This window comes from Bufo bufo, chromosome 6 (assembly GCF_905171765.1).
Source record: "Bufo bufo chromosome 6, aBufBuf1.1, whole genome shotgun sequence".
Lineage (NCBI taxonomy): Eukaryota > Metazoa > Chordata > Amphibia > Anura > Bufonidae > Bufo > Bufo bufo.
In genome coordinates this window covers 345,598,121-345,612,898 of record NC_053394.1, presented here as the reverse complement: position 1 = coordinate 345,612,898, position 14,778 = coordinate 345,598,121, and the positions used below count along the sequence as shown (strand labels likewise).

Below are 14,778 nucleotides of genomic sequence, written 5' to 3'. Positions count from 1 at the left end.
GATTCGTGACGAGCAGAAATAATGGCTGCCAATGATGTTGGAGACCTCAAGGAGAGTGCTATGCATCAGCCACTGTTATCAGACGAGCCTTTGATGGTGGTGTTACAGTGTGGACAGGTGTGTCTAGTCCAGTGATGGTGAACCTTTTAGAGACCGAGTACCCAAACTGCAAGACAAAACCCACTTATTTATTGCAAAGTACCAACACAGCAATTTAGCCTGAATAGCAATATAATATATCTTCCATGTACTTTATCATTTAGCTATGTCTGCCTACATTCAGTGCGCGGCCTGTGCTCGTGCTGTTCATAGTGTTCCCTGTGCTGATGAATGGCAGTCTAAGGTGTATTGGTACACCATAGACTTTTTACAGGGCGCGGGTGCCCACAGAGAAGACTCTGAGTGCCGCCTCTGGCACCCGTGCCATAGGTTCGCCACCACTGGTCTAGTCAATACAGAACTGCTCTACACTTTGTGACTGGTACGGTGACAAGCCCATACTACTTGAATAACATCATTAATCCAGTCATTGTGCCTCTGCATGAACAACACAGACCTAATTTCATCTTCATGGACGATAATGCTCCAACTCATCGAGGTCACATCATTAGGGAACGGCTGCTGGAGACTGGGGTAGCTCAAATGGAGTGGCCTGCACTTTCTCCAGATCTGAATCCCATTGAAAACCTATGGGATCAGCTGAGGCGCCGTTTAGAGGCTCGTAGCTCTGTACTCTAGACCCTCAATGAACTGAGGACCGCCATTCAAGAACAGTGGGATGCAAAGCCTCAGCAGACAATAAGCCGACTTGTGAACAACATGAGACGTCGTTGTGAAGCTGTAATTTATGTTCAAGGCCACATGACAAGTCCATTTTTGTGGGGGTATACCCACCTCTGTTGTTGGTGTTTGTTTCAATAAATTGTTTAATATGTGGAAATCACCATTGCTGCTTCTACTTAAATACTCTATAGATATAATATCACTGTAATGTTAACTTTAAGTTTTCCATAAATTTCACCCGAAAGCCAAATATCCCCCACTTTTTGTGAGTAGTGTGTATTAAAACATAATTTTTCTCAGCAATGCAGGCACACATGAACATGGGACCAACACAGATGCCTTCAGCTGCCAAGCGCACATGTAACAGCTCAGCCAGTGTCGTAGGGACACATCTGCTGACATATGCCCTTTAAGTAACCTGTCAGGAATATGGGGGCCCCTGATCTCCTGCTAGGCACACCAGAAAGTAGGAAACTGTATTCATAGCAGTTTCTTCATTGTAATTTATAAAATGATCGTCTGTTTCCGTGTCCTTTCTATAGGTGGAAGAAAGTGGAAGCCCCACCCGTCAGACACTTGATAGATTCTGTCTATGTACCATCAGTGTCTTAGATGCAGTATCCCTATAAGGCTACTTTCACACTCGCGCTTTGTGCGGATCGGTCATGGACGGATCCGTTCAGATAATGCAACCGTCTGCATCCGTTCAGAACGGATTCGTTTGTATTTTCTTTAACATAGCCAGTTTCGTCAGACAGACACCAAAACGCTGCAAGCCTCCAAAGCGGAATGGAGACTGAACTGATGCATTCTGAGCGGATCCTTTTCCATTCAGAATGCATTAGAATGCAAACTGGTCCGTTTTGGACCGCTTGTGAGAGCCCTGAACGGATCTCGCAAACGGAAAGCCAAAACGCGAGTGTGAAAGTAGACTAAGTTCTTTCATGGCCCTTAGAAGTGGGATAGTCTTACAGTGTGGCCCTCGGGGCACCCCATGCTTTGGGAAGCAGTCCAAAATAATAAGGGAAGAATTTAGGTAATTGAAGAGTATAAGTTGTAAGGGGTAATATTAAAATACATGGGTGGACTAATAAAATTCATTTGCAGAGAGAAGGCAGAACAGACTATTTGGAACCGTCTAAAACAACTTGGTTTCATGAAAAGGAAGCGGTGCAATTCCCAAGGTCCCATGAGGATTGGTATATTGGGTATGTCACACAGTACCTTTACTTAATTGGTGAACATCACAATAAATAGGAGTATCTACCTTTCAAAATTGCATTTTATAGTACAAACCGGATTCCAAAAAAGTTGGGACACTAAACAAATTGTGAATAAAAACTGAATGCAATGATGTGGATATGGCAAATGTCAATATTTTATTTGTAATAGAACGTAGATGACAGATCAAACGTTTAATCCGAGTAAATGTATCATTTTAAAGGAAAAATACGTTGATTCCAATTTCTTGTGCATGGCATTGGGGGACACAGCACCATGGGTATATGCCCAGCTGCCACTAGGAGGCTGACACTAGAAACAAAAAAGTGTTGGCTCCGCCCAGGTGGGCTATACCCCTCTGCAAGAGCCGAGAGACACCAGTCTAGTTCTAGTGTCCGTAGGAGGCAGACATGACCTGTGTTCGCAGGTCATCCTGCTAATTTTTATTTTTTATTTTACCCTTTTTTTCTCTTTTTATCTGCAGGTTTTCCTGATGCAGGGGTGGCTCCATCGTGTTCCACTTTAGTTGCCCCCCTGCGGGCGCGTACTCAGGTACCCGGCAGCCACCCAGTCCCCACCTTATCTGCTTCCGCAGTGGAATTCCGGCGGACCCACGGCTCCCGTGTTGAGTCCGCCGAGGGGGTGGTCATTGCTGCGCCTGAAAACGTCGGAAGGTGAGTATGGCAGTATCCCGTACTCCCCCCCCCCCCCTCCCCCTCCACTCCTCTCCTTGTGGCCTGACCCCTATTGAGTTGAGCTAGGGAGCACTGCATGCTTTTTTCCCTCCCCTGGCGTCATTTTTGCGCGGGGACTTCTCTTTGGAGGCACCTTTTGTTTCTGGCCTGGCCCTTTAAGACGGCCGTTTTTTGTCCTTTAGTTTCCTTCCCGCACTGTCGGGTTTCCTTCCTGCTCCTACCTGGCCTTCCGGGCCCCCCCCCCCCGCATCGGCGCTGTGTCCCCGATTCTGCTGCTGCCTCCGGACGTCACCGCGACCGCGGACGTCCGTTTCCGGCAGTATTTTCTACTACAGGCTTTTCTGCCGCCTAGGCCGCAGGTCACGTGGCGCGGAGCTTCGTCTGCGCCTTCTACCTTCCCTGGCTTTTCTCCTCTCCCTCCCCTCTGTGGGTGGTGCCCTGGGAGGTGCATTTTTTTCTTGCCAATCCAGCACCAGCACGGGCTGCTGGGGGATCGTGTCTTCCTACAACTACCGGCTCCTGTCCTGCCTGCAGCTGTCGCCATCTTGCAGCTTCTCCTGCGCTTCGGCTCTCTGGACGCGCTTCTGTGGGACACAGCACCTTGGGTCTGGTAGGCAGCCTCTGGCTGACTCTTTTTTGCTTTGCAGGCTCCACCATCCGCCCTCATGTCTTCTTCTGGTCGGGCCCCCACTCCCCCTGCCGCCATTTCCACTCATTACGCCTGTTCCATGTGTAATAGAAAGTTCCCATGCGGCCAGTCTACCTCTCTCTGCGTGCAGTGCCTCCCCCCCAGGCCCACCCAGTCCGCCCCTGCGGCCCCCTCTTTGTTGGTCCTTCCGGAATGGGCTGCTACTCTATCCTAGGCCATAGGTAACCTTGCCAGCCTCTCCCAATCCCTAGCGCAGTCCTTGGACCGCCTGCCCGCTCAGATTGCGGCCGCCTCGGGCAGGGACCCCCCCGCTGGGGATGTCCGTTCTCGCTCCTGTACGCGGTCCCGCAAGCGACCTCGTACAATCTCGGCCGGGTCCCACTCTTCCTCAGCTACCCCGGATCACTCCCCGGTTAGGTCTGAGTCGGGCGAAATTTCTTCTTCAGTCGCTTCCGCCGTTCCTGTGGACTCCTCCGCTTCTGATTCTGAATCAGAGCGGTGCTCGGCGATGTCCGCTGCCGTTCAGGACCTCATCAAAGCCGTCCGTGACGCGCTCCATGTGCAGGACGTTCCCTCTTCCTCCTCCCTGGAGTCGGTGTCCTTCCGCCGGTCTAGACGGTCCACTGTGGTCTTCCCGAATCACGAGGATCTGGACGCGCTTCTGGCTAAGGAGTGGCGTCATCCTGATCGGCGCCTTCATCTTACCAAGGCCTCTGACGTCCCCTATCCTTTTTCTGAGGAATCTGTCAATACCTGGACGGTTCCTCCTCAGGTTGCTCGCCTGGCGAAGGCTACTACCCTTCCCCTGGCTGACGCGGCTTCCTTGTCGGACCCCGCTGACAAACGGGTCGACTCTTTGGCCAAGTCTGTTTTCGTTGCAGCGGGCGCCGCTATCCGCCCTGCGTTTGCCGCCTCCTGGGTGGCTAAGGCCTGCGCTATCTGGGCAAAACAGCTTGTCCGCGCCTTACCCCCAGACTCTGATCAGGGGGAACTGGCAGTGCTTGCCTCTCAAATTTACCAGGCGTCCAAATTTCTTTGCGATGCCTCTATGGAATCGGCCCGCCGATCGGGCCGTGCGGCCGCTAACTCTGTGGCCATCCGCCGCACCATCTGGCTTCGTTCTTGGGCGGCAGATTCCGCCTCCAAGAAGGCTCTAATTTCCCTTTCTCGGTGGGAAGCTCTTTGGGAAGCGTTTGGAGGAGCTCATCTCGGAGGCCACTGGTGGTAAGAGCTCTCTTCTTCCCCAGAATCAGCCTCGCCGCTGTCGCTTTCCTGGGTCGTCCTCTCGGGCGCAGTCCTTTCGGGCCCCCCCTGCCCGATCTGACAAGAAGGCCTCCAGGCCTTCCTTTAAGGCCAAGCCCTCCTGGCATGCCAAGCCCAAACCTGCTCGCCCCCAGTCCACTAAACCTCCTTCCGCATGACTCTGTCAAGGTGGGAGGGCGTCTGCTCGCCTTTCAGAACGTCTGGCAAGCAAGTGTGGAAGACGCTTGGGTTCTGGAGGTAGTCTCCTCTGGATACAGGATCGAATTTTCCAATCTTCCGCCGGGACGGTTCTTCCTGACGTCGCCCCCCAGGTCCCCCTCCGGGGCAGAAGATTTTTTTCAGGCCATTCTTTCCCTTCGCTCTCTAGGGGTCATCGTTCCGGTTCCAGAGTCAGAACGCTTTTGGGGGTTCTATTCGAATCTGTTCACGGTTCCCAAGAAGGACGGTTCGCTCCGTCCTATCCTGGACCTAAAGGCGCTAAATCACTTTGTCCGGGTCCGTCATTTTCGTATGGAATCCCTCCGGTCGGTGATCGCCTCCTTGGAGTCGGACGAGTTCCTGTCGTCCATCGACATTCAAGACGCCTATCTCCACGTCCCCATTGCCCTCTCCCACCAAAGGTTCCTTCGCTTCGCGGTAGGTTCTCTTCATTTCCAATTCGTAGCCCTGCCCTTCGGCCTGGCCTCCGCTCCGAGGGTCTTCACCAAGGTGTTAGCGCCTCTCATGGCCCTTCTACGTGCCAGGGTGGTCGCCTTGGTACATTACCTGGACGACCTTCTGATTCGGGCCCCGTCGTTGGAGGACAACCTGTCCAGCCTGCACATCACCCTCTCAGCTCTTGCCCAGTTCGGGTGGCTCGTCAACCACTCCAAGTCCTCCCTCGTCCCATGCCAGAGGATGCCCTTCTTGGGCATGATCTTCGACACTCCTGGGCATGATCTGTTTCTCCCCCCAGAGAAGATTGCCTCCCTTCAGGCGGGGGTGACTCTTCTCCGCGGCCCGTCCTCTCTGACTATCAGGACGTGTATGCGCGTCCTGGGGAGGATGGTGGCTTCCTTCGAAGCCATTCCCAATTCCACTCCCGGACCTTCAGTTGTTCATCCTATCCAGGTGGGACAAGTCCCAGGCAGGCCTCGATCGCCTGGTTCGTCTCCCTCTCCAGCTTCGCCAGGACCTTTCCTGGTGGCTGCTTCCTTGGACGGTGTCCCTGGGCCGTTCCTTCCTTCCCCCCAGTTGGCGGGTGATCACGACGGACGCCAGCCTCTCGGGTTGGGGAGCGGTCCTCGACTCTCTCTCAGTCCAGGGTCTTTGGTCTGCTCAGGAGTCCTCCCTGCAGATAAATGTGCTCGAACTCAGGGCGATTTTCCTGGCACTGTCTCACTGGACCCCACGTCTTCGCGGTCTCCCTGTCCGGGTTCAAACGGACAATTCCACCGCTGTGGCTTATCTGAACCACCAAGGGGGCACCAGGAGCGTGATGGCCTTGCAGGAAGCCTCCCATATCCTGCGCTGGGCGGAGAACCACGTTCCCGTCCTCTCCGCGGTACACATTCCCGGGGTCGACACTTGGGCGGCAGACTTCCTCAGTCGTCAGCTAGTCGACCCGGGCGAATGGTCTCTACACCCAGAGGTGTTCCTCCAACTTTGTCACCGATGGGGAACTCCGGACGTGGATCTTTTCGCGTCACGTCTCAACCACAGGATCCCGCGCTATGTCGCGCGGTCCAGGGACCCTCAGGCTTTCGCGGTAGACGCCCTAGTTCTGCCTTGGTCTCTGTTCAACCTTCTGTACCTGTTTCCCCCCATTCCTCTCCTGCCCCGAGTGCTCAAGCGTCTCAAGGCAGCCCGGGTTCCGGCAATCCTGGTGGCCCCGGATTGGCCCCGCAGGGCGTGGTACGCAGATCTGGTGTTTCTGCTCGCTGACGTCCCGTGGCGACTTCCCCTGCGCCACGATCTCCTTTCACAGGGCCCTCTGTCCCACCCGAATTTACCTCAGCTTTGTTTGACGGCGTGGCTGTTGAGACCGCGGTCTTGAAGTCCCGTGGCCTCTCGGATTCTGTCATTCAGACGATGCTTTACGCTCGCAAACCCCAGTCAGCCCGTATTTACTACCGGACCTGGAGAGCGTATTTTGCCTGGTGCGAGTCTGGGCGTTTCCGCCCTCTCCGTCCCTAACGTTCTGGCCTTCCTTCAGGCCGGTTTTGAGAAGGGTCTTCGCCTGGCTTCTCTCAGAGGACAGATTTCGGCCCTTTTAGTCCTTTTCCAGCGTCCCGTGGCCTCGCGGGCTCAGGTTAGGACTTTTCTACAGGGTGTCGCTCGCCGAACCCCTCCCTTTCGTTTTCCAGTGGAGCCGTGGGACCTGAATCTCGTCCTTGACGCCCTTCAGTCTTCTCCCTTCGAGCCTTTGACAGAGATATCTGTCGTTTGTCTCGCTCAAGGTGGCCTTCTTAGTGGCAGTCACCTCCATCCGCCGGGTTTCCGAACTGGCGGCGCTTTCTTGCCGTTCGCCTTTCCTGGTTTTCCATCAGGACAAGGTGGTGTTGCGTCCCGTTCCCTCTTTTCTTCCAAAGGTGGTTTCCTCGTTTCATATCAATGAAGAGATCGTCCTTCCCTCTTTCTGCCCTAATCCTTCTCACCCTAGGGAGAAATCCCTCCATTGCCTTGATGTTGTTCGGGCTCTTCGCCAGTACCTTCGCCTCACAGAACCCTTCCGTCGTTCGGATTCCCTTTTCGTGGTTCCGGCGGGTCCTCGTAAGGGTTTGCCTGCCTCCAAGGCCACCATCTCTTGCTGGGTTCGGTCGGCTGTCAAGGAGGCCTATATCGCAAAGGGCCGTGCTCCCCCTTCCAGGTTGACCGCTCATTCGACTAGGGCTGTTGGGGCTTCCTGGGCGGTGCGTCATCAGGCATCTGCTTCCCAGGTCTGCCGGGCCGCCACCTGGGCGTCAGTTCACACTTTCTCTAAGTTTTACCATATTCATTCCCTGGCTTCCGCTGACACTAGCCTGGGGCGCAAGGTTCTACAAGCAGCTGTGCTTTAGATTGGCGACATGGCGTTCTTCTTCCCTCCCTCAGGGACTGCTTTGGGACGTCCCATGGTGCTGTGTCCCCCAATGCCATGCACGAGAAAAATGTATTTTTTGTACTCACCGTAAAATCCTTTTCTCGTAGTAGGCATTGGGGGACACAGATCCCACCCATTTTTTTGAGTTTCTTCTTGTTTGTGGTCCCGGCGATTTGTGGTCGTTGGGTTCCCCCAGTTGAAGACTTGTTGGCGTTCAGTTTCTGTTTGTTCAGGTGTGGCGTTCCTACTGCTTTTGTACCGACTGGTGTCTCTCGGCTCTTGCAGAGGGGTATAGCCCACCTGGGCGGAGCCAACACTTTTTTGTTTCTAGTGTCAGCCTCCTAGTGGCAGCTGGGCATATACCCATGGTGCTATGTCCCCCAATGCCTACTACGAGAAAAGGATTTTACGGTGAGTACAAAAAATCCATTTTTTCACGGTGTCAACAAATCCCAAAAAAGTTGGGACAAGTAGCAATAAGAGGCTGGAAAAAGTAAATTTGAGCATAACGAAGAGCTGGAAGACCAATTAACACTAATTAGGTCAATTGGCAACATGATTGGGTATAAAAAGAGCTTCTCAGAGTGGCAGTGTCTCTCAGAAGCCAAGATGGGTAGAGGATCACCAATTCCCACAATGTTGCGCAGAAAGATAGTGGAGCAATATCAGAAAGGTGTTACCCAGCGAAAAATTGCAAAGACTTTGCATCTATCATCATCAACTGTGCATAACATCATCCGAAGATTCAGAGAATCTGGAACAATCTCTGTGCGTAAGGGTCAAGGCCGTAAAACCATACTGGATGCCCGTGATCTCCGGGCCCTTAAACGACACTGCACCACAAACAGGAATGCTACTGTAAAGGAAATCACAGAATGGGCTCAGGAATACTTCCAGAAACCATTGTCAGTGAACACAATCCACCGTGCCATCCGCCGTTGCCAGCTGAAACTCTACAGTGCAAAGAAGAAGCCATTTCTAAGCAAGATCCACAAGCTCAGGCGTTTTCACTGGGCCAGGGATCATTTAAAATGGAGTGTGGCAAAATGGAAGACTGTTCTGTGGTCAGACGAGTCACGATTCGAAGTTCTTTTTGGAAATCTGGGACGCCATGTCATCTGTGCCAAAGAGGACAAGAACAACCCAAGTTGTTATCAACGCTCAGTTCAGAAGCCTGCATCTCTGATGGTATGGGGTTGCATGAGTGCATGTGGCATGGGCAGCTTGCATGTCTGGAAAGGCACCATCAATGCAGAAAAATATATTCAGGTTATAGAACAACATATGCTCCCATCCAGACGTCATCTCTTTCAGGGAAGACCCTGCATTTTTCAACAAGATAATGCCAGACCACATTCTGCATCAATCACAACATCATGGCTGCGTAGGAGAAGGATCCGGGTACTGAAATGGCCAGTCTGGAGTCCAGATCTTTTACCTATAGAGAACATTTGGCGCATCATAAAGAGGAAGGTGCAACAAAGAAGGCCCAAGACGATTGAACAGTTTAGAGGCCTGTATTAGACAAGAATGGGAGAGCATTCCTATTTCTAAACTTGAGAAACTGGTCTCCTCGGTCCCCAGACGTCTGTTGAGTGTTGTAAGAAGAAGGGGAGATGCCACACAGTGGTGAAAATGGCCTTGTCCCAACTTTTTGGGGATTTGTTGACACCATGAAATTCTGATTCAACATATTTTTCCCTTAAAATGGTACATTTTCTCAGTTTAAACCTTTGTTCCGTGATTTATGTTCTATTCTGAATAAAATATTAGAAGTTGGCACCTCCACATCATTGCATTCAGTTTTTATTCACGATTTGTATAGTGTCCCAACTTTTTTGGAATCCGGTTTGTATAATAATATATTAAAAGTCAAGCGCAGCAAATAACCTATTGTCAATTTCAGTATTTGTTGATTTCATGAAGGTTGTATGGCCGAGAGGTTGAAAGAGGAGATCCTACAGAGGGAGAAGCTGGTGGATATATTGGCTGGGCCGGATGCATATCGGGATTTACCAAGACTCCTGTCTGTAGCAGAGACTGGTCAGCAAGCAGCTAACGTGCTTCTGTCTCTAGATGAGACCTATGCTGATGTCATGCCAGTTCAGACCTCTTCCAACAGCGTTTCGTCCTTTGTGTAAGTTTGCACTTGGGTGATTGCACCTCAGGAATAATATGAAATGTTTGACACCCCCCCCCCCCTCCCCTTTCACCAGGACAAGGCATTGCTCCCGGTTAGGCAGAATCCTACTCCACACTGAGTAGGGGCAACACCCCGAAACAGCTGTCTGTGGATGGATAACTGTCTTAGGTTTTCCTCTGTCACATCCTTAAGGCTTGTAACGGACCTAGATCTTGACATAGACGCCCCTTAATATGGTGGATCCGGTGATCTCTAAAATAGAATATCTGGCTTTCACTGTGTTGAAGACTTATAACTGGGGCTCCATGGTTATTTTGCATATTACTGCTTCCACAGAAACAGAAGAACCCCATTGATCTTTTCAAGGTGTCCAGTCTTTATTTAAATGGTTTTCCTGACTTACACATGCATGGTATATCAACAGAATGGCATGTTCCTCTTTCTAGATCCATCATGCGTGGTTGTAATAACATGTGCACATACTGCATTGTACCGTTCACACGTGGGAGAGAGAGGAGTCGTCCCGTCCACTCCATTTTAGAGGAAGTCCGAATGCTCTCCAGCCAGGTATGCAAATTCAGTGTGACAGAGCGACTAGCCCAGATATGATGTATACTGCAATCGTAATACTGACACTCCTTAGGTCTTACAAAACCTTTGAAAAATAACCAATAACTGGGAACCCAAAACCATCTTCTCTGCTCCAGCATTGACAATAGAAGTCCAGGAAGTATGGATCAATTCACACTACCAACATTCCTCCTGCAAAATGGACGATACCCTGGATCTCAGGAAGTTTTAAATCTAGTCACTTGCTCCTGTCAGTTTTCAAGAAAGGATCCAAACAAAATTGACTACATACCTATTAGGGCTGCACGATATATTGAAAAAATAATCGAATCGCGATAATCGCCAAATGCGATATGGCGATTTGGCCGACCCGAAAATGCTGCGATTATATATGAAGGGGCCCCACACTTTCACTATGAATGCACTGCAGCGAGCGACAGCCAGCGAGCGGGCCGGCCGGCGCGTGACTGACGTCACTTAGTCACGCTTCTGATTCCTGAATTAAGTGGGAGGAGCGTGACTAAGTGACGGGCTGGCCGGCCCGCTCGCTGCAGTGCATTCATAGTGAAAGTGAGTACAGAGGCTGGCCATTTTATCAATAGGAGAGAGCTTGTTTCAGACAGTAGTAAAATACTTTACACACAAAGCCAGTTATGTGCGCAGTTTAGGACACATGAGGGAACACATAGGGCCATGAGGGGGACCAGCATAAGATGCTATATGTGTGTCTTATGCTGGCCCCCCTCATGGCCCTCTGTGTCATAGTACACATCCCCTATAACAGCGTCCTCCACAGATCCCCCATAACAGCGTCCTCCACAGATCCCCCATAACAGCGTCCTCCACAGATCCCCCATAACAGCGTCCTCCACAGATCCCCCATAACAGCGTCCTCCACAGATCCCCCATAACAGCGTCCTCCACAGATCCCCCATAACAGCGTCCTCCACAGATCCCCCACATAACAGCGTCCTCCACAGATCCCCCACATAACAGCGTCCTCCACAGATCCCCCACATAACAGCGTCCTCCACAGATCCCCCACATAACAGCGTCCTCCACAGATCCCCCACATAACAGCGTCCTCCACAGATCCCCCACATAACAGCGTCCTCCACAGAGCCCCCACATAACAGCGTCCTCCACAGAGCCCCCACATAACAGCGTCATCCACAGAGCCCCCACATAACAGCGTCATCCACAGATCCCCCACATAACAGCGTCATCCACAGATCCCCCACATAACAGCGTCATCCACAGATCCCCCACATAACAGCGTCATCCACAGATCCCCCACATAACAGCGTCATCCACAGATCCCCCACATAACAGCGTCATCCACAGATCCCCCACATAACAGCGTCATCCACAGATCCCCCACATAACAGCGTCATCCACAGATCCCCCACATAACAGCGTCATCCACAGATCCCCCACATAACAGCGTCATCCACAGATCCCCCACATAACAGCGTCATCCACAGATCCCCCACATAACAGCGTCATCCACAGATTCCCCATAACAGTGCATCATCCACAGATCCGCATAACTACATCATACCCAGCCGCGTCAGCGGCTCATATGGGAAAATCCAAGCAAATAGACCTCTAGCACAATTTCCTTAAAATATCGCATCGCATATCGTTATCTCAATTTTTAGGGCCCTAATCGCAATCGCACAAAATTCCCATATCGTGCAGCCCTAATACCTATATACAAAGAAAGAGCCCTCTAACCTTGTGCTTCTCCAACTGTGAGGCTGTCCATGGTGGTGCACCCCCAGTGGTTGCTGAGGTTCAGCTAGAGAAGCAGCTTTGACACAACTTTCTGGCTACATCAGTTTAGTTCAGCTTTATTTTTAATTTTGGCATGGAGCTTGTCCACTGGTGAGGATCTTGTGTCTTCATATTCTGGCTGATGGGCCCCTGTAAAACAAAAACATAACTGGTATTCAGGGAGTTTTATATTGATCACTTGTCCTTAGGATAGGCCATCAATATCTAGTGAAGGGGGGTTCTGACACCACAGACTTCTGCTGATCAGCTCCGGCGCCATAAGCAGACCACTGCGCTCATTGTGTAATAGACGGAAGTCGTTGCAGCAGTGCTGTTCCCATTGAGTTGATGGGCTCCATCCACTACACAATGAAGAGAGCTGTGTACATCCAATGGCGGTGCTACACAGAAACAGCTGATCAGGTGGGTAGGGTGTCTTGAGTATAGGCATAAATATTAAATATCTTCGATTACCCCTTGAAAAAGACCAGCTCTTTACTTTTCAAAACCAGTCAGAATTTGCAAGGAGTTGAAATGCCACATGCAACATTCAAAGCTGTGAGCTATTTACAGACGCAATGATGTGATCTATTGACACCTCCCTGTAGTACATAGTTACATAGTTGTTAATGTTGCAAAAAGACAAAAGTCCAACCTGTAATCCTGCTATATCGATCCACGGATCGATCCCTTGATCAGTGACCATCTTCTTTTTGAAAAGGGGTTGAGCCAAAGGGAAAGTGTGTAGAACAAAATTTCTATACATTGTCATAGGCCTCCAATGTTATTTTGAATTGAAAAGTCATCTAACCCTTTTTTGAAGCAATCTACTGTATTTGCTGTGTCCAGCTCCTTCCAGAGATTCACAGATCTTACTGTAAAGAATGCTTGTCTCCTCCTATGACTGAATCTTTTTTTCTCCAGGCGTAGAGAGTGGCCCCTTGTTTTTTGAGGGGGTTTAACACAGAATAGCTTCCCTTGATATTTTTTGTATGGTCCATTTATAGATTTGTACAGGTTAATCATGCCCCCCCTTAGATGTCTTTTTTCAAGGCTGAACAAATTCAGTTAATTTAATCTTTGCTCATAACTAAGATCTTCCAGGCCCTTTATGAGTTTAGTTGCTCTCCTCTGTATTTTTTTCTAACTCCAGGGCATCCTTTTTATGGACTGGTGTCCAGAACTGAACTGTGTATTCCAGTTCAGGCCGCACCAATGCTTTGTATGGCAATATTATATACCTGTCCCGTGGGTACATACCTGTTTTAATGCAAGACAAAATTCTGTTGGCCTTAGAGGCAGCTGACTGGCATTGCATGCTGTTATTTAGTCTATGATCTACTAATACACCCAGATCATTCTCATGTGACTCTCCCAGTTTTACTCCCCCTAGGACATATGCTGCATGCAGATTATTAGGCCCCAAGTGCATAACTTTACATTTATCTATATTGAACCTCATTTGCCAAGTGGAGGCCCAAACAGTAAGTTTGTCCAAGTTAGCTTGTAACTTATTAACATCTTTCATAGACTGGATTGTATTACAAAGTTTTGGGTCATCTGCAAAAATTGAAACGGCACTATTAATCCCATCCTCTATGTAATTAATGAATAAATTAAATAATAGCGGACCCAGCACAGAACCTTGGGGTACACCACTTATAACCGGGGACCATTCAGAGTAGGAATCATTGACCACAACTCTTTGGATATGGTCATAAAGCCAATTTTCAATCTAATTACAAATTATATTTTCTAAACCAATAGACCTCAATTTACCCATTAGTAGTTCGTGTAGGACAGTATCAAACGCCTTTGCAAAGTCCAAAAACACAATATAGACAGCCTTCCCTCTGTCCAGGTTTCTACTCACCTCATAAAAACAAATCAGGTTAGTTTGACAGCTTCTGTTCTTAGTAAAACCATGTTGGCTATCACTTATTATATTGACATTTACATAATCCTGTATGTAGTCCCGTAGAAGGCCCTCAAACATTTTTCCCATGGATGTTAAGCTTACTGGTCTATAATTTCCTGGTGAAGACCTAGCGCCTTACTCACTTGATACAATGCCTGTCATTAAAGAATCTGTAAGTATTATGAACAGAGGCAAAGCAGTAACTGAACTGAGCTCCTTTAGAACTACAAGGTGTAATCCATCTGGACCTGGGGCCTTGTTTACTTCTTTTTTTTTTTTTTTTTGCATATTAAGGACCATATCTACAGTCAGCCAGGAAAATATGCTATTTGAGGTATTTACACCAGGGTCACCACCCTCATGAGATGCTCTCTCTTCTTTTGTATATACAGAGCTAAAAACCCCATTTTGGAGCTCTGTCTTCTCTTGATCCCCAGTGACCAACACCCTGTTACTGTCATTTAAGGGTCCTACATGTTTTGACCTTTGTTTTTTTTGCGTTTATGTATTTGAAGAATGTTTTGGGGTTGTTCTTACTTTCTTTGGTCACCTGTATTTCATTGTTTATTTTTGCTGATTTTATTACCCCCTTGCATAATTTATTTAGTTCTTTATACTTTTTAAAGGCTACAGCTGACCCCTCAGATTACTATTTATAAGCCATGTGGTGTTTAATTTTATTCGCTTGTTACCTCTAGG

At 49.5% G+C, this 14,778-nt stretch overlaps 1 protein-coding gene across 1 annotated transcript in view; it reads left to right on the top strand.

Moving 5' to 3' along the window:
* LOC121005724 (mitochondrial tRNA methylthiotransferase CDK5RAP1-like) overlaps nt 1-14,778 on the top strand; it is a 150,415-nt gene that overhangs the window by 13,700 nt on the left and 121,937 nt on the right. Inside the window, exons 5-7 of the mRNA XM_040438492.1 lie at nt 1,891-1,991; nt 9,599-9,809; nt 10,262-10,382. Of these exons, the coding sequence (XP_040294426.1) occupies nt 1,891-1,991; nt 9,599-9,809; nt 10,262-10,382 (433 nt within the window). The remainder of the gene's footprint in view (nt 1-1,890; nt 1,992-9,598; nt 9,810-10,261; nt 10,383-14,778) is intronic.